This window comes from Ascaphus truei, chromosome 4 (genome assembly GCF_040206685.1).
Source record: "Ascaphus truei isolate aAscTru1 chromosome 4, aAscTru1.hap1, whole genome shotgun sequence".
In the NCBI taxonomy this organism is placed as follows: Eukaryota; Metazoa; Chordata; class Amphibia; order Anura; family Ascaphidae; genus Ascaphus; species Ascaphus truei.
Genome location: NC_134486.1, coordinates 339,541,509 through 339,566,200, shown reverse-complemented (window position 1 = coordinate 339,566,200; position 24,692 = coordinate 339,541,509). Strand labels below are relative to the sequence as shown.

The window sequence follows — 24,692 nt, the reverse complement described above, 5'->3', positions numbered from 1 at the left end:
TGGACCTTTGTCCACGTCTTATTGGTATCCATATACCCAGTGGCTATTCAAGTTCTATTTGCAATTTGTTATACTTTATTATTCACACGTGAGCTGCCGCTGCTTACTGCCTGGGAGCCCCCCTTATCTGTGATATCATTGTTGAGTGTAACATCCTCATTTCAGTGTTGTGGTACTTCCAGTCACAGCTGCTTGTGGTGTGGATTCCCCAGGCATAATTTTACATTTCAGCTTGGAGAAGAGCGGCTATGACAGCTTTGGAGACTTGAATTTGCTGGATTTCCACAATTACTGCTGATCAGTCCTTTCCTCCGAGACGTCCTCACGGAGTTAAACACTCACACTTTCAGTGTTTTTTTTTTTCTGGATATGGCAAATATCTACAATATTTTAAAATATCCTCAAGAGCCACTGAATGTTCATCCCTCTCATTTAATCCTCCCACCATTCAGCTGGATCCGAGTTGTAACAGTATTACCTTCATGACTTTATAACGAGCTTGATATATGAATGTTTTATCTTGAATCAGACTTTTTAATCACCCATATTAATTAAATTCATCTGCACCTTGGAGAATGTGCTTCTTCTTCCATTTTCAACATTCTAACCACCTTGGAAAGCTTTTTTCCAACTGAAGATGCTCAGTCTCCATATTTGTTATTCTCTACAAGTTGATGTTATCATTTTGTTATTGACTAATTGGGCACTATTTTTCTATAAGATTGTTTGCACAATTTTCATTATATATAGTAACATTTGTTTGATTGTTTTATATTCATCATCAGATATCTTGTATTATGAAACTGTTTTATATTAAGCTTAATGATACCTAATTAATTTTAGTCCAGCACACATTCATATCACATTAAACACACCAGTGAGCACTGTTGCGCTGATTTGTCCTACACACACACACTCACACTCACACACACACACACAATCCACATTTTTTTTTATATATTCTGAGGATGTCCTATAATGTAATACTTGTGTTCTATTTAGACTTGTATGTACTAATGTCAATTTTAAATCAATCTTAGGTATAAAAGAGATCGTTTTTCATTCAACAGTCGTGACAGAAATGTATATGGTCTTATGCACACAACAATTATACTAAGCTAGTAGTAGGCAGAACTAGAACTGAACGAGTCAAAATAGTAATTTATCCATATGTCGTTTACGAAGACCATAATTTAAGTTCAATATGTCCATTTGTAAAGTAAAATATGTCCATTTTATTGTTATGCTAAAATAAATAAATCCCATCAATCTAATAAAACTGAAATTACAAACCTTCATTCCTGTTGTACCGTCATTTCCAGGAATTCCTGGCATTCCCTGCAATGGCAAATATAAAAATAAAATCTGGTAGCCTGCTTATGTTTAGTATAGTATTACTGTAAATATGGTTTGGGTCTATGAGCTAATGTGTCATTCGTAGTCTATTGCAGGGTTGACTTTCTACTGTTCCGTTGTAATCCTTTTTTTTCTTATGACAACTCAACTATTCATTAGGGAGACATTCAGATTTGTTGCTCAAAAATGTATATTTTTCAATGTTGTCCCCTGAAGGTCTTTCCAATGTCCTGGGGGTAAAAGGATTAGTTCTGTTTTGGACATGTTAAGCTTCAGGTAACGATGGAACATCCAGGAGGAGAATTAAGAGAAACAGTAAGTGAAACATGACGAGAGAAGGGGAGAGGTCAATGAGGGTGTTATTGGTACACTGAAAGCACATATTTTATAATATAATGTATGGATTATATCCATACATATATATTCCAAACAGGATTTTGGAATATATATAGAATCAGTTGCCTGGGTGCTTCATGCACACAATTTAATTGCAGAACAAATAGTAGTAATGATGCACTCACAGGACTCCTTAAAGCTGCAGTTCAGTCTTTTTTTTTTTTTAATTTATTTTTTTACTTCAATAGTTTCATGTGTGCAATCTCTAATTACCTAAAGAACTGTATAGCTGTCAGTCAATTCGTTCTCCATGTATTGATAGGTCGAAATTTGGTGACATGTTTAGTGAAGGGATCTGTTTATATTCTGCTTGTCTGTCAGTGGAAGCTCATGAATATTCATGAGCATTCCTGCACTGACATGTGCTAGAGGGAGGGCAGGGCTGACAAAAGGGTGTGCCAGGGCTTGTGACAGGACATGAAGGGGCAGTGCCTTAGCAAATGGCTGTTAAAATAGAATACAAGAAAATTGGTCTTTCAGAGTTGTTTTTTTAAAACAGAAAATGCTAAAAGTATTTTTTCTTACTACAGAACTGATGTATTAAAAAAACACACATGCAGGATATTGACTGAACTGCAGCTTTAACTGCAAACACTTCTTTCATTCATAAAGCCAAGATCTGTGTTTCGGTCCCTACTTGGGCCTTTATCAAGATGTTTGAAGTGTTTGCAGTTAAGAGTCCTGCGAGTGCATCAGTAGTACAAATATATATATATATATAGGAGGGCACCAGTTCTGTCCCATGATTAGGCATGCACAGGTCTGATGTCACCGCCTCCCACTGTCAATCAAGTGTAGCACCAAGGAGTGGGGAAAACCCATATTGACTGCTGGCAAATACATACATACATACATATATATATACACACATATATATATATATATATATATATATATATATATATATATATATATATATATACAGTGTTCGACAAACCTATATATTTGCTCGCCCCGGGCGAGTGGATTTAACCCCCGGGCGAGTAAATATTGGCAAAAGCAGCACACGTTTGGTACTAGGTGGCGAGTAGATTTTTTGGTGATTTGTCAACCACTATATATATAGTGTATAGGTATAGTATAACCTATATATTTGCTCGCCTCGGGCGAGTGGATTTAACCCCCGGGCGAGTAAATATTGGCAAAAGCAGCACACGTTTGGTACTAGGTGGCGAGTAGATTTTTTTGTGTGGCGAGTCGATTTTTTGGTGATTTGTCAACCACTATATATATATAGTGGTTGACAAATCACCAAAAAATCGACTCGCCACACAAAAAAATCTACTCGCCACCTAGTACCAAACGTGTGCTGCTTTTGCCAATATTTACTTGCCCGGGGGTTAAATCCACTCACCCGGGGCGAGCAAATATATAGGTTTGTCGAACACTGTATATATATATATATATATATATATATATGTGTGTGTATATATATATATATGTATGTATGTATGTATTTGCCAGCAGTCAATATGGGTTTTCCCCACTCCTTGGTGCTACACTTGATTGACAGTGGGAGGCGGTAACATCAGACCTGTGCATGTCTAATCATGGGACAGAACTGGTGCCCTCCTCCTGGCTGTACTTAAGGGCAGTGCCACCCCAAATTGAGTAGTGCCTCTCCCGACTGTGAGAGGCAGGTTGTAAACAGAGAGCCTGATATTGGGGCTTTCCCTGTTCCTCTTCCCCTTGGGGGAGAGTGAGTGAAGACCTATACCCTGACTCCTGATAGGGGAGTCAGGAAGAGCTAGGACAGCTGCAGGGGCCCTGACCTGTAGTGGTTGTCCAGGGACCATCATCCAGTAGATAGCTGATCCTGAGAAACAGTGATTGGGCAGACCACTTCTGTGTTGTGGTGTAATCAATAATGACTGTTCCTGTTTGCATATACTTGCGGCCTGGTGTGTGATATTACTGGGAGGAGAGGGAATAATTCTACTGTAGCAGTTCATCTCCACTTACCTGGAGCCTACAGCAGATGGAGGCGCTGCACTGCTAGAGAACCACGTGGGAAATGTACCCCAGAAACCTGATCCTGTGTCCCCACTACTATTGGCGGACAGCTCAGCACTCCTGTTACCAGCAGGTATCATGCACCACATACGTAGTAATGGCCAAATCTCCCACCAGGTGGGGGAAACACCATTACATACAGTTGTGTGAAAAAGAAAGTACACCCTCTTTGAATTCTATGGTTTTACATATTATGTCATGATAACAATCATCTGTTTCTTAGCAGGTCTTAAAATTAGGTAAATACAACCTCAGATGAACAAAAACACATGACATATTACACCATGTCATGATTTATTTAACAAAAATAAAGCCACAATGAAGAAGCCATGTGTGAAAAACTAAGTATAACTTATGATTCAATAGCTTGTAGAACCACCTTTAGCAGCAATAACTTGAAGTAATTGTATTCTGCATGACTTTATCAATCTCTCACATCGTTGTGGAGGAATTTTGGCCCACTCTGCTTTACATGGCTTCTCCATTTTGGCTTTATTTTTGTTAAATAAATCATGACACAGTGTAATATGTCACGTGTTGTTGTTCATCTGAGGTTGTATTTACCTGCTAAGGAACAGATGATTGTTATTATGTCCTGATATGTAAAACCATAGAATTCAAAGAGGGTGTACTTTCTTTTTCATACCACTGTATATACTTGCACACAGAACCAACATTTCGATCCACACAATGGGATCTTCCTCAGGGAAGGTGCGAAACGTTGATTCTATGTGCAAGTATTCCTAATACAATTATCGTTTTTGATACCTACTGAGTGCTGTTGCCTCTTTGCCACTGTTGGTAACGTTATATTTAAAGAATATCACTTGTGAGCACATTCACATGTCTTAGACAGGTCTGCAACCCTGCCTTTCAACCATTATCACACAATGTGTCACCTTTTGCCTGGAATATCCATTCACATGGAGCCCATTATGAATGGGGGAATGGATATTCCAGGCAAAAGGTGACACATTGTGTGCTCATTTACATGTCATTTCCCAGAATCCCTTGCTGCAGTGGGAGCACTGTATCACTGTATGCGAGGTGATAATGGTTGAAAGGCAGGGTTGCAGACCTGTCTAAGACATGTGAATGTGCTCACAAGTGATATTCTTTATTGGCTATATGCTAATGGTGGAGGTTTCTGTCGCCTTTTTCACCCACCATAACATATATATATATATATATATATGCACAGGCACACACAGAGATTGCACTCTAATGTTTAGATACAGAATACTAATCCATATACCTGACACTCTAATGTATGGATAAACAGTAGAACACTAGTTCACAGAGTTTACAATATAATGTATAATGACACACACAAAAAAGAGTAAGTTCCTTACCTGGCATTGTCTATGGAGCTATGGCTGAGAATATATGAGGAAAGGGAATATACAAAGGAGGGACTTACCTTAGCCTACACAGTGCTAACCATGGCTCTCCAACCCCCGTGTTTCTGTTTTGTCACGTGGCACACCAAGAATTTTGGAGAGCAAAATCTCAGTACTCAGCAGTGGGTGAACTCTGCCTAGCACTGAGAAAATCGCACACTACAATTCAAAGAGGCAGGGAACTTACAGCAATGGGGTACCCTGTTTCAGCAATGGGGTACCCTGTTTCTTTCAATTGTGGGACGTTGTCGCCCTCACAGATTCCATGAAATTTAAAATTCTTCCCTTGAGACTAGGCGATACAATAGGCTATACAACTCACTGGAAATCTGTGAAAGTTGACAGGTCCAAAGAACGGGTTCTGGAGGTCCCTCAAGCACCGAGATTTGCCCTGGCAAAACTTAGTGAATAGCATGTGAAAACCAAATATTTCATACAAATTAACAAAAATATCACTCTAGACATAGGAGAACTGTTTAATGAGTATGGCAAGACGTGTTAGAGGATTAAATAAATACGTATGGGTCTCAAAAGAGATCTGATTGACATTTTTTGAGATGTGGTAATCCTGTTGGGCTTCATGTGTTTATGCACTATTCCATATTCTTGAATCTTGTGTAGCCAGGACTAGTTCTTGGCTACCAGTCTGCCCTCACTGGCAGTAAGCCCTGCCAGCACTTATCATGGGGTTTCCCCACTCCCTGCAGTACACTTGTGACAGGGGGAGGTGGTGGAACCATACTTGAGTATATCTAATCGTGAGTCAGACCTGGTGCCCCCCTCCTGGCTGTACTTAAGGGGGATTGCCACCCAAATTCAGTAGTGCCTTTCCCCACTTGAGAGAGGCAGTTCACGCAGCAGGGTGCTTGAGCATTGGGTTTTCTCTGTTCCTCTTCTCCTCGGGGGAGAATGAATGTGGACATTTCCTCTGCCTCTGCTAGAGTATCAGGGAAGAGCAAGGACAGCTGCGGGGGCCCTTGGCCCATAATGGATGTCCAGGGACCTTCCTACAACTGGATAGACCACCAGAGACTGCATAGGGCAGAGGCCTGCTGTAACTGCATTGTACTGAACAGAATAAAGCCGTTCCTGTTTCATATACCTCCTGCCTGGTGTGTGTTCTCAAGAGCCTTTAAAACAGTTTACATTTACCGTATAAACTCAAAGCATCTTAATGTATTACATGGGACTACTTTGTATGTTTTGTGACTAGCAAATCATGTTTTATTGATGATTGAATAATGTGGCCAATTAAGCAAGTTGCCTATATTACTCGGAGGAACGAGAGCCGGCAGGAACCTGACGAAGCAATCTTACTTGCGAAACGCATTGTTCCTTGCCGGCGCTCGTAGTTTTGGACACAGGCAGCCACCATACTTTCGACAAGGATCCCTAGTACTGGTGCCACAGTCGGACACACCCGAGGGGGTTCACCGGGAAGCAGAGGACCCGTTGGAACAATCCATAGCTGCCTTGTGCATTTTATAGTGTGTTTAAATTTTTTATTATGCAATAAACTGCAATAAACTGGGTTACTCGTTAACTTTGGCTCTGCCCATTCTCTGCATTTGGGACTACGGGAGAGGTGCCATTCTCTCACTACATCCTACCTGGTCTATTGGAGGAACCAGCTGAGAGGAGGGCTTACACGTCAGACTCTAAAGACTTTTCTGAAGGAAGGGGCTCACACATGGCCGTGTGAGTAGCTATTTCATACTTATTAAGTGCCACCCCCTAACGCTATATATGTTTTGGGATTATTCCCTGTTATATTTAGCTGTTGTATTAATCCACACTGTATTGTTTTTCTATATATATTTTTTTCCATCTGGAGATCCATAATTTGCGCTGACCATTATTCCATACCTATGGTGTGTGATCTTACTGGGGAAGGAGAGGGAGTATTTCTACCATAGGAGATCGCCTTCCTAACATCTGGAGCCTGCGGCAGATGGAGACGCTGCACTGCTAGAGAACCATGTGGGGTATGTACCCCAGAAACCTGTCCTGTGTCCCCACAACCACCGGTGGACAACTCAGCCGTCCTGCTTACCAACAGGTACTGTAGCATGCACCACACATGCTGTAATGGCAGAATCTCCCAATCGGGTGGAGGAAAAACCTTTACACTTGGAAGACATAATCTCACCAATGCCATATTTGCTGCAGCTGGCCTATAGTGATTTCCTATTGTATGTATATATTTTAATATACATTTTAAGTTTACTTTTTGGTGTAATGTTGGTTTAGTTGTCTTATGGAGAATATATGGAGAGGAGTAACACACTAGCAAAACTAACAAATGAATAAACACATTTATCAAAATGATATTAAATAGACTGAGTCTATTTTAAATCAGATTTCACGTAAATATTAATATTTACTGGTAATCCTTGATGACCTTCCATTCCTGGTAGACCTCGTTTTCCTTCTTCACCCTTTAGAAATATTATGAAATTACATTACTATTTACAGACAATATATAAAGGATATTTATTTTTATAGCATTTAAAGACGCAAGCAAACATTTTCACATGAACTAGGGGTCTTCCTAAACATAGCAACACCAATAATTCTTACTGGAGTCCATCAGTTCTGAAAGCAATTTATTTATCTATAAATCAGTTATCATGCTTATTTACTTACCAAAGTTTAATGTGGGATATTGGAGGTAGGAAAGGCGGATGGGCACTAATCCTAGTAACACTACAAGCTAGTAAAATAAAATTACTTTATTTAGAAAAAAGGTAGGACATCATAGTAGAACCACTCTAACGCGTTAGCAGCTTGTAGTGTTACTAGGATTAGTGCCCATCCGCCTTTCCTACCTCCTATTACCTACTTGGTATGGAGCACACAGCAGTCTCTGAGGCTACAGGTGTTTACTATCAACACTGAACGGAGGCGGTATCCAGCTGATCTGCGCTATAGCAACACCCTGCATGCAGTATCCCAAGTCCCGGCACGGCCGTTTCTTTCTGGAGGCAGACCCAGTGTGATCGGAGGGTTGGAGCACTCTACCCGGGGACCCCAGCGCAACACAGCCAGTGAGCTCTGTGACACTGCCTACACGTCATCTGCCCGGGTCACAGCACGGCTGGTTGCCTCGCGGTATAGAGCCCCAGTGTTATCTATGGGCTTGATCGCACTACCCGTGGGACCCCAGCACAGTGCGGCCGTGGCTTTCGGAGACGCAGCCCCTACGTCATCAACATCGGCGAGCTGAGGGTTTTGGCATACACGCCAGGCAGCAGATGAGCTGCGGTGTCCATCGGCAGATCAGCGAAAGGAGCACCCAGGTTCTTTGATTCCTCTGCAGCTGGGATTCCCCTGCCTTATACAGGTTGGAGGGGATTTTTTTGCTTCATTGCATTGCACGGCTGAAAAGGTGGCAGGATTACCGGTCGGGTCAGGTTAGCATTATTGGAACTATTATTGATCAATAGCTTATGTGGCTGCGGCCTCACTGCTTTGTATCTTTGGTTCACATTTGCAAATTAACCCCCGACTGGTGTGCCCATACCTTTATAGCCATCTTGACTTTATTCCCTAATACTTATTATCTCACACCTGCCTAAAGACATTCCTAGTTACTCCTGGACAGTGATTGCATTTTTTGCTTTTTTATATGATTGCAGCATTGGAACATTGGAGTTCACTCTCCATTTTTTCTAATGTGGGATATTGACAGCTGGCTAGCTACTCCCTTCTACTTAAAGGACTAATATATAAACTATAGAAATTAAATAGGTGGTATACAATTCTATTTGATATAAAAACATGTAATAAAATTAAAATCATTTATATTGCTCTTACTTCTATATCTTATTTCCAAGTTCTTCTTACCACCATTAATTCATAAAGATTTAAAACAGGAAACATATGTCCGCGTTGAATATATATTGTGCAGTCAGATATTTTATATAGACATCTTGATGAAATTAGCATACTACAGAAAACACTGACAAAGTTTGACATTATACCAAACTTGGTAATACACATTTCTAATTAACTATCTTTTGATCCGATGATAATTATAATGAGAAAATAGTTGCTTTTCTGAATGTAGTTTAAACTCTAATATTTTTTGTCTAAATATATTATTTGTAGCCCCTGCCCTCTCTAGGATTTTACAACTAAGTCCTCTCTACTCAATATGCTGTGAATCCATCTTCGCTGTGCTAGAGAAGGTTTTAGCAATATTTATTTAAATGGAGCCAAACTCCTCTCCACCATGGGCCTTCCCAGCACACTTTCCCTCAGATTCATTAAGCTCAACAGTTCTATGTCTCTCTATATAGTATCTGTTATTTTATTTTCTATATATAGATGTAGCCGACTGTTTTCGGGGGGCGCAATGGTGCGTGGCAGTGGTGCGGCCATGAAAACGGAAAGTAGCCCAGGAAGATTAACTCTAAAGAGGTCCATGGTTCTTAATGGGATCCCCGCAGTGTTAATCCTTCAGACCCATCTGCCATGAAGCCTAACAGTCTGAAGGAGCTGCGTGGAGGTACAGTACAGGGCACACAGAAAAAGTCTCTGTGAGTGCTGTGTCTCCCAAAGCAGCTCAGAAGGTAACAAGCAGTCAGAAGCAGTCTTCAGTCTGTCCAGCCCCTTGATAATGTACTGTAGATGCCTGCATATGGATATCTACATCATGAGGGGGTAGAAATTGGAGATAGAGGTAGCAAACAGGAGACTTTAAATAGAGTTCAAAAAACTTCTGCTGTGTTTTGTACATCAGAGCAATAACAAAGCAGTAATGTTTCAGGACAATCCTGTCCCTTCCTCAGACCTCAGGATTGTCCTGAAACGTTACTGCTCTGATGTACTAAATACAGCAGAAGTATTTTTAACTCCATTTAAGGTCTCCTGTGTGCTACCTCTATCTCCAATTTCTACTACATTTATGTGGATCCAGACTTGAGATGCCGGGGTCAACATAGAGTGAGCACCAAGGAGGAAACAACTTTTTATTAGTTATATATTTAAGCATTGGTGTACCACGTATATATATACCTTCAATATCCATCATGATGGGGAATACTACGTATAGGACCATATTTGGTTATCTACATCAAGGGGGTTGGACAGTGTTAAATGTCCTGGCCAACTCCCTTGATGATGCAGATGACTGAATATGGTCTGATAGTATTCCCCTTCATAATGAATATATCCATATTCAGTCATCTACATCATCAAGGGGCTAGGCAGATGGAGACTGCATCTGACATCTTGTTACCTTCTGAGATTCTCTGGGAGACAAGATACTCACACAGACTGCTTCTATCTGCTGTGTACCTCTGCGTAGCTCTCCCAGAGTTTCTGGCCCAGAAATATTAATGCTGTGGGGGTCCCATACAGAAGCATGGACCCCCGGAGTGTTAATCCTCCCGGGCTGCAAAATGTACTTTTTTTGGCACTGTGGATCTTCATGTGTTGGTCTGCAGCACCGAAAAAATGAAGACTGGCTACATCAATAGTATGTTTTATGAGATTATATTGTAACTAAGGATGGGTACTATCATGTGGTTGGGTTCTAAAAATATATATATTTTTGTTTTGGTTCTAAAGAAGCTGTATTTTTTGTTATGCCTGAATTCAATTGATTTAGGATTCGTAAAATATTATAGGAAAACTAAAAAATAAGCAGGAATTTTCGGGGAAATTCTAATTTTTATGCATAAAATTACATATTTTCTGTTCACATACCTAGATATGTATCCAGTTTAAAATAAATAATCTGTGGATGAACCTTTTTTGGATTTTGGCTTGTATTTTGTTTGGATTCTAATATCTGTTCCATAGACCGATTGGGACATCTGAACAAATTCTAAAATTCGGATTTTAAACCCACAAACCAGCCTCTCCTTAATTGTGATTAGACCCATATTCCATACTATTCACATTTTATATTTTGAACCAATTTCTTGCATACAGTAAATTTAAAAAAAAAAGTTTTCTTTTAGTGGGCATGGGGTGCACAGGTAGAGCATTTATAATAAAATAAAGTTTCTACAAAGTTACTAATGCTGATGCTACTTTAAAAAAGAAATACATATAAATTGTGAAAAAAATATTGCAGAGAAGTGGAGTTTAGTGATATAGAAGGAGTTCTAAATACAGTATACTGCCACAATGTTATGGTTTTAACACAAAAACCCACACATGGTATCAAATGGTATTGTTAAATAAACATCAGGCGCAATGAAATAAATAGTCCTATAGGTGGTCTCCATGAGGATGTGACACATAGATAATGTGGAAGAACAACAGATACAGATGATCCTGATGTCGATCCTGGAAATAATATAGAGGCCAATATGGTGAAGTACCGTCAGATATATTGTACAGCGCAAAAAGTGATGGGCTACTTACAATGTAGCAGATTGAACAGGCATGTCTGGTAACAATTCCAGCTGTGTAGTGCGACTGCGAGTCCTGGCATACTAGCGACTCTGCCTCTTCGTTCGAGTGTTTGCAGATCAGCTGTCTCCATCTGTGGATCGAATATTCATGCTGTTTCAGCTGCTACATTGTAAGTTGCCCATCACTTTTTGCGCTGTACAATATATCTGACAGTACTTCATCATATTGGCCTGTCTATTATTTACAGGATCAACATCAGGATCCTCTGTATCTGTTGTTCTTCTACATTATCTAGTTGTCTCATCCTGACCGAGACCACCTATAGAACTATATATTTCATTGTGCATGAGGTTTATTTAACAATGGACAGAAAGAATTGGGGATGGCTGCAGAAGACAGACACCCCACAGGCACCCCCTTCTAGAACTCCTTGCAGCACAGTGATCTGACACCATACAAAACAACTAAAATCTAGGGTAAATGTTCCCATGATAGTATACTGTATGTGAGAGTCTCCTAATAAAATAAGTTTTGATCTTGTGGTTTACGTGTGTTATTTTGCCTCTTCTGCTTTGTTTTAGAGTCTATGTATAGTGTGGCTCCCTCTCCACTTAAAGGACGTAAAGTACTAAAGACCAAGTACTTCCTTAGAACTCTAATAAGAATTGGCAATCTAAGATCTCATGTGCTGGGACACATATTATGCAGAGATTAAATATACAATCGCGTATCCAATTTTTACCATATAATTAATATCATGTGACTAATATTTAAAAAGATGGACTCTGTGCAGTGGTTTGCATGATTACATTAGATAGTAGATATACTATGTAGATGAAGACAGAAAACCTCCTTAAGGCTTACTTGCTAGAGTATGATTTATATTAGTGCAGTTTTCTTGTCATATTACTTTAAGTAATGGTATGCTATTACAGCCACTATGTTAGGTGGACAGAACTCACTAATTACACAAATTATGTTATTTTCATACTCATATTTCATAGCTCACTGTGGCATAAACAAGGTCTAAAACTGGTATACCGCTTGCTACTTAGTTATCAGAAAAATAATCCCCATATTGCAGAGAGAGGAGTAGCTATTTGCATGTAGCCCTTGTCTCTTTAGAAAGTATGATCATATGGGAGCGCCTGAGTTTACTGCCACAGCAGTTATGTCACTCTCTGTCATGGATTCTGTTACAAATCACTGTGCCCCTGATCAGAATTGTCTTAGCTGTCTTTATATAATCTTAGTAAACAGAACCTGATGTTCATAATATCTGAACGCTTATAATCACTACCGTGACTTATGTAAAGTCAATTATCTTATTTATATATATTTAAAGGTATACCCCTTGATGAAGTCAAGGACAAAACGCGTAGGGTGTGTTTCGGATCACTTTTATCAGCACAATTGCATTATTTGTACAATTGCGCATTTTCAACAACTTCCTATTATGGACTTTATACAAAGCATTGTATCCAGCGGGTGCAGGGAGAGGAGTTGAGAGACTGTCCATATTCTCCCGTCACTTGAATGTTCCCGTTGACGTCACGATTCTCGCAGTATTGAGGTTGGACAAGCTCCCGCTGACATCACGACTCTCGTGGTATTGGAGTTGGACGAGCTCTCGCTGATGTCACGACTCTCGCGAGATTGGAGTGAGGAAGCGTCCGGTACACGGAGGCCACGGAGCTACTGACACCTGCAGCACACGGTGGAGCCCCTAGACAGTACCCTGTTATCCTGTCCCCGCTGGCGATTGAGTTTTACTCATACATGCATATATTCTTGTCACGTTTGTGAGTGCGCAATTTTTATTCCTTTCCAGTCCTATATAAATTTTATTGACATACTCCACCATGAGTGCGCCTGTTGTTTTCTTGTTTTTTTCCTAGATATCCTTGAGGGATTTGGTGGTCCCTTTATCAGGCTGCAGTACTCTGGAGGACAGTACCCACATTTTTTGGATTGGACTTTTTATTGTATCGTATAATTTATGATCATATATATATATTTTTTTTCTATGTACATATAATTTTTTGTGTTGTTTTTTTATCCATACAGGCATACCCCGCATTAACGTACGCAATGGGACCAGAGCATGTATGTAAAGCGAAAATGTACTTAAAGTGAAGCACTACCTTTTTTCCATTTATCGATGCATGTACTGCACTGCAACCGTCATATATGTGCATAACTGATGTAAATAACACATTTGTAACAGGCTCTATAGTCTCCCCGCTTGCGCACAGCTTCGATACAGGTAGGGAGCCGGTATTACTGTTCAGGACGTGCTCACAGGCGCATGCGTGAGCTGCCGTTTTCCTATTGAGCGATATGTACTTACTCGCGAGTGTACTTAAAGTGAGTGTCCTTAAACCGGGGTATGCCTGTATATATCTGTTTTTACATTTATGGTTTAATTATTCATTGGTTACAGTCATCCCACAGCACATTGGGTTTGTGCTAGGGGAGTTTTGGTAGGCGCTAGCAATTTTTCTTCTTTTTCATATATATATATATATATATATATATTTATTTATTTAAGTTTCAACATTTTAAACATATGTAACAAAATTACAGGACTAACTAACGCTACTAGACTAAGAACAGATTCATGACCATGAAGGTACATTGTTTCAATTGATTGCCTTTGGGATACAACCACAACTGATAAAGGAGCCACAATTCTGCTGGTGGTTACAGTACAGATTATTTTAAGGAATTTTGCTTGTGGTTGCTACAAATGTAATAAACACATTAATGAAGTTTCGGTATGTCTGGCTTACTCATATGCTAATCCTATGCAAATATTGCATATCCACGAACCACCATTTATGTTAGCGCATGAAAATAATGTAATGATAATTAGGTCACACCAAAACCTGCATTTACTCGCATCCAGACCACGATTATCATAGCATTATTTGTAAATATCATAGCATTATTGTAAAGTGGTAACCAAAGCTAAAGATATGCAAAAACAAAGTATCATTTTTTTGTCCTCAAATACGAATATTCTCAATCTTTCAAAACCACCGATCAAACCCCCAATCCCCCCAAAAGCTGCCAAAACCAACACTAAAACAACTGGGTCTCTGAACATCACTATTAATTATTTGTGAAGCTACCTTTGATCCAGAATTTCCAGGTAAACCATCCTTTCCATCAATTCCAGGCTCTCCCTATTTTAACATAAGAATTAGAATTAGTATTGTAATTTTAATATTACAACACAAATCAAATGCATTTCCAAATATACTTACAGATCTCCCAGGTTTTCCAGTAGTCCCAGTATTTCCTCTATCTCCTTTTGCCCCCTATTATTTGAAAAATAAATATGGAATATTATTATTTTCCCCCCCAAAAAAATACCTTAGAATAGTTGCATAAGTTTATGGTCCTTAGTGTGTCATCACATCATCATGGCCATGTCTTTTTAAATGAAATGATGGACCATTATTTTTTCCATTTGTATAGCTGTATTTTCCTACATTATCTATATATGGCTTAGCCAGAGAGAACAAATGTAGGTTACAATTATTAAGTTTGGTGCAAAGGGAGCTGTGTACTAAGCACTTGGCTCGAGGTTTTGCCCCAAGTGTGTTATTTTGAGATTTGGGGAGTGTCAAAAGATAGGATTTTGGAAGAGGTATGTGACATGCAGATTATAACGAGTGTCAAAGTGCATGCCTTTGTGTGCCACACTTTCTTCCTTCAATCGGCATTAAAAAAGTCAGCAAAGCTAAGCTGGTGTAACTTTTTGTCTTCAAACAATGTTCGATAAAAGAGAATGTACTGTAGGTTCACTCACAATTATGGTGAAGAGCTGCCACAGGGGCTCCGAAAATCCCAGTGATTTGGGTTATAGAAAATCCTGGGAAATAGAAGATAGCACTCCAGTGGTCTTGGCCAACAATGTTTTAGTGCAAATGTACAGTAATCAGCATTGACAAAGGTCCACACTAGGATCAAAACGTTGATCCTTGTCCTTTTCAACTACAAGAACATGTTTTGCCAAGACCACTGGAAGGCCATATTCTTTCTTCCCAGGATCTTCAAACAATCTTCATCTGATGTAAGAAACTGTTTCCTTCTGTACATTTGACACAACTGTGCCCCAAAATATGGTGAATGTGTTAAAATACTCATTCTTTGCAGCAAGACTTTACTAATACTTAGTCCCCAAAGTCTTTTGAATTTGTGCAATTATCTGCTTACTGTACAAAGATTTACAGTAAGTTACACAGTAAAATGTGATCATCTTTTTATGTTTGGAGTATCTCTCTGCAAAGAAAATATCTTAATAATAATAATAATATATATTCACTGAAGGAAATATAGAAGGTATTGTGATCATCTAACCTAAAATACCATAGTTTTTTTTATAGACATTTAGAACAGAGAGCATATAGTGTAGCAAAAGAAATTCAATGACTTAACGATAACTTCAAGATCAGATAGCCAGTTATATGAAGTTTAATGCTTATGCACATATTGTTTAATGCTTTATGCAATAATAGTAGCCTAAAACTAAAATATTAATATACTTTTCACTACATAACAATAGTAAACTATTTTAGCCACAAATCTATTTTTTAATAGTTTAAGGATCTTAATCTAAAACTGTGATTGCGCTGATTAGCTGCTAAGGGGCACATTTATCAAGTGCAATTACAGGTTATCTCACCTGTTCTGTAGTTTATTCCAATTTTCTTCAACACCGGAACGGGTGCATTAACCCTTCATAAATGTGCCCTTATGTATGTTATGTTTACCTTTTTCCCATCAATTCCTGCAACTCCTTTTTCTCCGTTTGGTCCCCATTCACCCTAATATCATATATGTGAGGAAAAATATATATTTGATTATCTATTACAATAATTGTAAGACAAAATGGGCAATGTGGATAAGCAGACTGAAAGGCATCTGCAAGCAATCTCAGATCCGAATGATCAGCTCTTCTTCAATTGTATTATTTCTTTTCTTTGAAATAAAACGGCTGCACTTTTAAAAACAGCCAGCAAAATTTAGCAAGAGTTGCATTTTTTAGCTTTCTTTCCATTATTTAAAAAGAAAATCCAACACCCAAATCAATCAAGTTTTGACAAAAGCAATATATATATTAGTTTTTTTACAACAAAAATATGAACATTTTCATCCATAGTACTGTGATGACTTACATCTGAATGACATGTGGGTATAATATTGGAAGAGGTAAGACTTTAAAGGGAAATAGCAATAACTGAATGACACCTAAAAAATTACTACTCATTTTAATAACTCACAAAGCTCCCAACATGATTACTGCTAATCTAACTATGACTCTTTCTTACTGATAATGTACATTTGACATAAAATATATATTGCTGTTCATATATTAAGATGCATAAGTGTATTTTCCATTTTGTTCACCCAATGATATATTTAAATAGCAGCATTTAGCATACTGTATATAACTACAGTACTGTGACTTCACTCGTTGGTTGTTATGTTTATAGGAAAATAAATGTCATTTTGTATAAACTGGGACACAAAAAGTGCAGAAAAAGTATTGGTATAAAATCGTAGTTTATAATACATTATCACCACTGGGTCGTTAAATAAATGAATTAGATGAAACTTACATTATTACAATGTACTTTCCCAAAAAGAAGCACACTTAACATCTCTTATCAAAGAAGCAGTGTCCTAGCAAATAGATTTAACCTTCTCCCACTATAACTTGTGTGTCAACACTTCCCTTACTTTTAATTTAAGGCCTAGGTGCACTAAACTCTGTTAGACTATTAACTCCCATAAAACCCATAGCTATAACTATAACAGACATTGCTGATAATAGGATGCAAATGAAGGTGTTATTATATCATCTCTTATTCACTAAACTTTGTGAAGGTTAATGCGGGAACGTAACATTACTTCATTTAAGTCGGCGCTACACATGGCAGTGCTCCCATTCAGACCCTGTAATAGGTATTTTGCAGTGTCTGGATGGGTGAAACACTGCAGCTAGACATGTTTGAAATAACATAGTGTTATGTTCTAGTGTTATTTCCCGCTTTTATTTCTCTCCCCTCCAGCAAGATTTATGTACCGTAATGTAATACAAAAATAATGTAACATTACTTTACAATAAAGTTACGTTAACCCTATGCTAATGAGATATTGTATGACCACAGTTTATGCATTCAGATGTACAGTAGCATACTTTATTGCACTTGCTGGGGCGCAACAGCTGGTACAATACATGTGTTATCCGCGCCCCTTTTCCCCGGCACCTAATTCAAACATAATAGTGCTTGCTCACACTGGCACGTTGTGTGAGTCCCACTATAACGCACTATCTGGAGAAATTACCTCTGTTATGTTTGCATTATTAGCTTTGTGGATACGGTGATGACTCTGGAACATAACGGCTGATCATGTTTAGGTGATGTCATGTTGTGTGTTCTGATTTAACAGAGCTTAGTGCATCTAGACCAAAGACTGCGAGCCTCAGTTATTTCCTTGTATTTATATCCCCTGCATCATGCAGGCCAATTGGAAGCCGAGACGGATGATGCCATGTCTTCCTATTGGCTCGTGTGCTCAAGAGATTTTAACCTTATTTTTTTTTGCTCTGGAGGGGCAGGTTTCTCGGGAAATCAGTAGGGGGGAAATTCACCTTTACATACAGTATGCATCCTAAAATATAAAACCTATTCATCATAAAATTGCATTAATAAAGATTTGCAACAACATTTTGTTTTCACTAACATTAGTACCTTAGTCTAAATAATGTATGCTATTGCATATAAAAACATGATAGATTTTGTACGAGTGAATTTAAATCTAAAATGTTTAATATCACCGGTATTACTGTACATCATGCATAAATGGTAATTCTGTAATAAATTTCTGTGTTTTATTATAAATAATCATAGACCGTTCAACATTATCAATTTCTCTGTTCCAAGTCTTTATTTTTCTCCAGTTTTTCCCATCATTGAAACATCTCATTTGGAACGGGTGAAACAATATGGTTTGCCAAGTAAATTGTCATCAAATATATCAAAGCTGATAGAGAACTAACACACAGAGAATTAAATAACAGACAGCCTACATGGCTGAAAATCTAAACCATTTTGGTACATAGCCTACTGCCTCTGTGGTACACATATCCAGAGAATATATGATAAAAGAGTTCTACAACATGTACAGTAACTTGAACATAGTCTAAAGTAGTTGTGCTCAACTCTCGTCCTCAAGACCCCCCCAACAAGTCAGGTTTTAAGAATATACCAGCAATCTAAAATCATGCATATTGCTAGAGAAAGCAAGAATGTTGCATTGTATCCGCCTTTTCAGAAAAAAAATCTTAGATTTGGGACTTGGAACATGTTTTGTGTGAAAAACACAAACACACACATATATATATATATATATATATATATGAGAGAGAATATAACAACATGTCATATAATACAATACGATGTAGTTGAATTTATGAGGAGTGTACGTTGGGTTTCAGGAGGTGTTTGAGGATCTGCTGAATGAAGGCAGTGACTGCTCACTTGAAATTACCACCCATTTTTAAAAATAAATCATGTTATTTATGACAAAAATATAATTTGCGGCCACCTTTGAGCCTGGCTGACCGTGCAGGCCTGGGAACCCTGGCATTCCACGCTCACCCTAGAGAGAATTAAAACGAAAAAACATGAGGAAAAAAAAACGTATTAGCAACAAATTGAAAGATTTCCAAGATATAATAATCAGTATGGAAAGAATAACACGATATATTAGGTTGATTTTCATTTTGATATTGTCAGGTTAGCAACTAAACAATTATAGATGGGCGAGTTCTGGGAGCCAGAATTGGACCGACCCATGCCCCCCAAACTTCCACAGTTAGGGATGATCTAAATAGCGACTCGACCAGATTAACATGAGGCAAATCCATGTTTTTACTACTGTTGTATACAGATGCACAATATTATAATGTTAAGAAGCATTTTAAAGAAGTATGTTTGTAAATGGAATTCAAGGGATTCTGAATCCATGCTGTCTGTTAGAATCCATTTTGTTTCCCCAGACTGAACTGGGAAAGATTGTGGAAAATAAAAAAAACTAATTTAAGGGAAACAATTGATTAGAAGGAAAGTTAGAACAAGTGAATTGCTTATAGTACATTATGGGTACGAGATGACGTTTGTCCAAGGCCAAGATAAAAGTGTAGGCTTTGTACCCAGACTTTTCCAAGGGTTGTTAAATTGAATTATTGTTTTCCATGCATAGGTTAAATTAGTAGCTAGGACTAAGTATATGAATCCTGTTTGAGGATAGATGCATCAGAACAGCAAAGAAGTACATAGCCCAAGTCTGTTCATCATTTTTAACCTGTCCTTGCCTGAATTTGCCTAAAGGTTATTGTAGCTGCCTCTAGAAGAATACATCATTTGGATCTATTCTGCAAGAAACCAGTGTCGGACATATTTAATGGGACAAAGAATCTGTATTTTCACAAACTTGGAGGAAAGAAAATGTCAATGTCCATCAGTCATGACATACATATGAGAAAGATATGTATAAGAGTTAACAATGTTATACAATTAAAGTATTCCTGTATTATGCATCCAGGATTTCCTTTGGCAAATAAAATACCAATGATTAAAGTGTGAAAAAAGCAATATTATCGAGAATCAAATTATAGACTCTAATCCTTACATGTGTAGCCCAGCTTCCCGCTCACCTCCGTGCCGGGTGGGGGAGGGCTGTATGGCGAGTGGGTCGCTGGAGCTCCGTAGTGTACCACCAGTGCAGGGCGCCGCCATGTTGAATCTTCACGCATGCGCGATAGAGTTCTCGCGCACGCGCAGTAGCAAAGAGTGCGTCAGCCATTACAGGCGGCTCCGCATGGGATAATGAGTCCCAGCAGCCACAGGGGCTGCTCACCACATGGGACAGCACAGCCAATAGGGCAGCGGGAATTACGTGAGAGGAGCAGAGTGAGTTTGGCGCGAAGCAAACCACAGGCACATCATCAGAGACATTAAGGGACACCCTCCAGCTGGAGCTCCCTCAAGAGGCGGACACCTCCGGACAAGAGAGAGAATGCGGTAGACCACATCGTGGGATCACCTTGCGGTTGTTCAGATCCACCACTTACATCAGCCTGGTCTGGCCTAAGACCAGGAAGGTACCCAACGTGCACCAACGGCCATACACAGGGGGTATCGCAACTTCACACACTTTGGGTGGGCCTGGCTCTGTGGACACTGGGTGGTTAGGTGCCATGGGCACCTCAGTACTTTGGGGAATCTCACCGGGTTGTGAACCGTGTATTGGGTCCATTGCATTGTGGGAAGGTTAATTCTAGTCTGTTATTATTAGTGTTTGTGAGTAAACTGTTCAACTATACCTTTGTGGTGTGTATTACTATTATTGTATTGGTTCCTGTGAGGGGTTACCCTGCAGAGCAAGGAACCCTCCCAGGTGGAGGCACTGCACCAAGAAGAACGAAAGCATACTCCTGGCTCCCAGTGGCGGAGGCTTAGGACTTCTGAGAGCCAAAGTTAACGGCAGCACCCATAGTTCCCTTAGTCACTGGGAAAGAGGGCTACATTTGGAGGCGCTTCTGATATTCAAATCGGGGGTGCCCGATTTAAATTAAGATAAGTCAGATCAAAGAAGGGAACATGTCCCTACCACCCCGCCAGAGCAATCAGGATTGGGCACTACCGAGTATCTCTCCGTCACATGGTCGTCATTAGCCAGGTTCCAGTATTCCTGCTTTTTCCTGACCTGCGCGGCACACGGAGAAAGACACCAGGGTTTACTCAAGTCCATATTCTAGATTTAAAATGGGAGACAGACCTCCGGTGGAGTACGTTCCTAGTAGACTGCCGCTGTGATATACCAGAGGACAATGCCCCACAGTTTTTATAGCTCCCTGAAGCCCTACCCGGCAGATGTCCTATCATATATCCCAAACTAGTCATCAAGACGGAGACACCTAGTGTCATCCCTATTGCAGAAGAGTGTCAGGTGCTTACATCCTTACCTCTCCCAGGGAGTCCTAGCTGGAGTCAAGTTAGCAGCCGACAGTCTGTCGGAGCCACCGCAGTTCTCGCAGTTCAGAGGGAGTCCAGCTATTCATAGGGAGTATACAGCAGCTGAACAAGAAGATAAGTCAGTTGGCCCCACCACAACACTACCGCAAGCTGAAAGCCTTCTCAGGGGTGCAGCCCACACCGCTGGAAGAAGAAGAGTTTGAAGAGTGGAGAGACCACACGGTACAAGTTCTTCCAGAATGGTCCTCCACTGAAGCATTCAATAGGCAGCAGATCGGGGAGAGCCTACGACACCCAGCCACCCATATGGTGCAATTCTACTGTGAGTGTCATGTGGGGGCCAACACCCAAGCCCTGATCTGGGCCTTAACCAAAGTCTACGGTGTCAAGGATAATGCCAACGCTCTAATGGCACTGTTCCACGCTCAAATACAAAATGAAGTAGAGGAAGTATCGGAGTTCCTCCAACGGCTTCAATTGGCCCTATCTAACCTGGTAAACAAAAAGATTATCTGAGTGTCCGAGGCAGACGACTTCCGAACCAAACAACTCCTGCTGGGAGCATTGCCTAGGCATCCAGATCAATTGTACCCTTCCTACTGAGTCTCCTCTAAATTTTGAAGATCTAATGGACCAAGTAAAAGCTCAAGAGGCTATCTTGCGGGTCCATACGTCCATGACATCTCGGGGGTCTTCCAAAGGAGAGAGTAAAGCTACCCCCTCCAAGAAGCCTACTGCGAAAGAGAATCCTGAGGACAATACTTCCCAGGATCATTCACAATGACCTCCTAGACGCCTAGGAGATTATATACTAACTTTGGGTACGATATGAACCGAAATACTCGCTGCAATAACTGCAACTGATAAGGTCACTTCACCATGGTCTGTCCTAAGCTAAAGACCCTCACCTCTGAAGCCAGAGCCTTCACAGTCCAAATGACGGAACAGCCCTCCACGTCCTCGGAGAGCGCCCCTGCGCTCAGCCCCGAAGAGGCACCCTAAATGGATGCCTACAGTCGAGTAGGTCCTGCTGCTATCATAAGGGTCCTAGCGGAAGGAAGAATATGCTCCTCTGCATTGCTGGACACTGGGTCGCAAGTGACCATTATCTACCGGCCATTCTACAACCTGCCCAACTGAAACACCTGCCCATGCAGTTGACAGAGAAGATGAAGCTGTGCGGCCTTTGCGATTAAGACTACTCCATTGACGGTGTTGTTCAAGTGCGGTTTGATATACTGCAGCTGAACATCAATTAATTTATTTAAGCCTCACCAAGCAATTTGGATTAATAGTACTGCTCTATCCTTGTGTGATGAAGACAAGCAACCTGATCTAGACAAAGGATTTCTCCTAGTATTCTTACTCATACATATTTAATATAAATATTTTCTGTGTAAATAAATGCAATAAAAGCTGTAAACACTTTCTCTTGAACTGCAAAATTATACAGGATCCAATTACACAAATTAACATATTGTACTATATTTACCAAGTCAAAATATAATATCTTACCCGATCACCATCCTGACCAGGATTACCTTTAAAGCCTGGCAAACCTCGTGGTCCCTGAAAGGAATTGAATAGTTTTTGTTAGTATTCCATACTTATTCAGGTGATAAGGTATTTCGTACTGTACCTAAAAATAACTGAAATGATCATAAAACTTATAAGGTGCTTCACCTGCAGAAATTTAAAAAAAACTTGCAGTACAAGAAAAAGAAACACTAATTTTAAAGTGTACCAAATAAATGCAACTTGCATTTCTTTTAGTACATACTAGGCAGATATGTTTGCCAATTTAGATGTATATGAACTACAGTGTTTGGCTATCTGGACATTGATATACTGTAAAATCTTAGTTCATGTTTTGCAAGTATAAAAATATTTCTAAACTCATTTTGGTAGTGGCTTCTAAGAAGTCCTGAAACAGTTATTTAAACTTTATAATGGGATAATAATCTATATGATAGACACTATTAGTGTGCAAATAATTTGGAATGATTAAATTGCCATTATTTCCCAGAATTATCCAACTGGAATTTTTTTACTGAAATGTAATTTTGTCATGCTTTGCTCTAACAAGGATAACAATTATAAAAACTGCAATCAACTTTATCCATCCTAGTATAAGTTTGGAATAATTAAGGGTGGACACCCTCACTCGTGGTTTGGTTTTGGTTCTAAGAAAATGTCATGTTACTATTTTGGTTGTAAACGTTTTTGTTTTTGTTTTCTTTATGGTTTTGCCAAAACAAAATGTGTTGGGTTTTGGATTTTACCAATGAAAAAACCCCGCAAGCAGGAAAAGGCTAAAATAATATTCTAGAGATTGACGATTTTTGGGGGGCATTTTTGGATCGCCAGTGGATCAGCCGGTTTCTTTTGGTCCGCGGATTTTAGCAGATCAATCTAAAATAGGGCGATTTGTGTTTGTCTGATATTTTAGTATTAATAGAAATACACCAGGAAAAAAGTACATGTATGTACTTAGAAAATAAATCTATTAGTAGTGCACAACAAACAAGTAAAATGTTGTTGTAAATAAAACTTCAAACTTTATTTGGCATAGTTACGATAAAGGCATAATACAGGACAAGCACAGTGCTCAAAATACAGTGAATTTGTAAAAAAAAGTGTAAATTCCTTCTACATGGTACCAGATTTTATAACGATATTCACATTCAGAATATACATGTGTATATATACTGTAGTACACTAGTACATGGTGGTCTGAAGGGCTGAAAATACTTTATATTGTAGCATCAATGCTCAGCCTACATACAGACTTCTTGGAGATATAATGTAACTGGTGTGAATCTTTAGTGGTCTATCCCCAGTTTTGAGCAAATATACTGGTTAACACCACAGTGTTTATAAAATCTGTGGAGTTTCCCAGATAAAGAGATGTAGTAAAATCGGTTAAAAAAATTCTTCTTAAATGTGAAAGGTGGTATATCCTTTAATGTTAATTGGTATCCTTCCTGATGATCAGGAGAATGGGCTGATATGCCGCGAGAGGGGGATGGGTTGGTATATTTAAGGGTTCCCCATTATATATGAAAAAAGAGGGGTTATCCCTGATCTTTCTTGTTTTTAGCTG

At 39.3% G+C, this 24,692-nt stretch overlaps 1 protein-coding gene across 1 annotated transcript in view; it reads right to left on the bottom strand.

Moving 5' to 3' along the window:
• The window catches only part of COL21A1 (collagen type XXI alpha 1 chain), a 313,124-nt gene that overhangs the window by 105,372 nt on the left and 183,060 nt on the right, over positions 1–24,692 (bottom strand). Inside the window, exons 11-17 of the mRNA XM_075598156.1 lie at positions 23,105–23,158; positions 19,158–19,211; positions 16,316–16,369; positions 14,804–14,857; positions 14,669–14,722; positions 7,550–7,603; positions 1,294–1,338 (exon numbers count right to left, since the gene is read on the bottom strand). Coding sequence (XP_075454271.1) covers positions 1,294–1,338; positions 7,550–7,603; positions 14,669–14,722; positions 14,804–14,857; positions 16,316–16,369; positions 19,158–19,211; positions 23,105–23,158 — 369 coding nt within the window. The remainder of the gene's footprint in view (positions 1–1,293; positions 1,339–7,549; positions 7,604–14,668; positions 14,723–14,803; positions 14,858–16,315; positions 16,370–19,157; positions 19,212–23,104; positions 23,159–24,692) is intronic.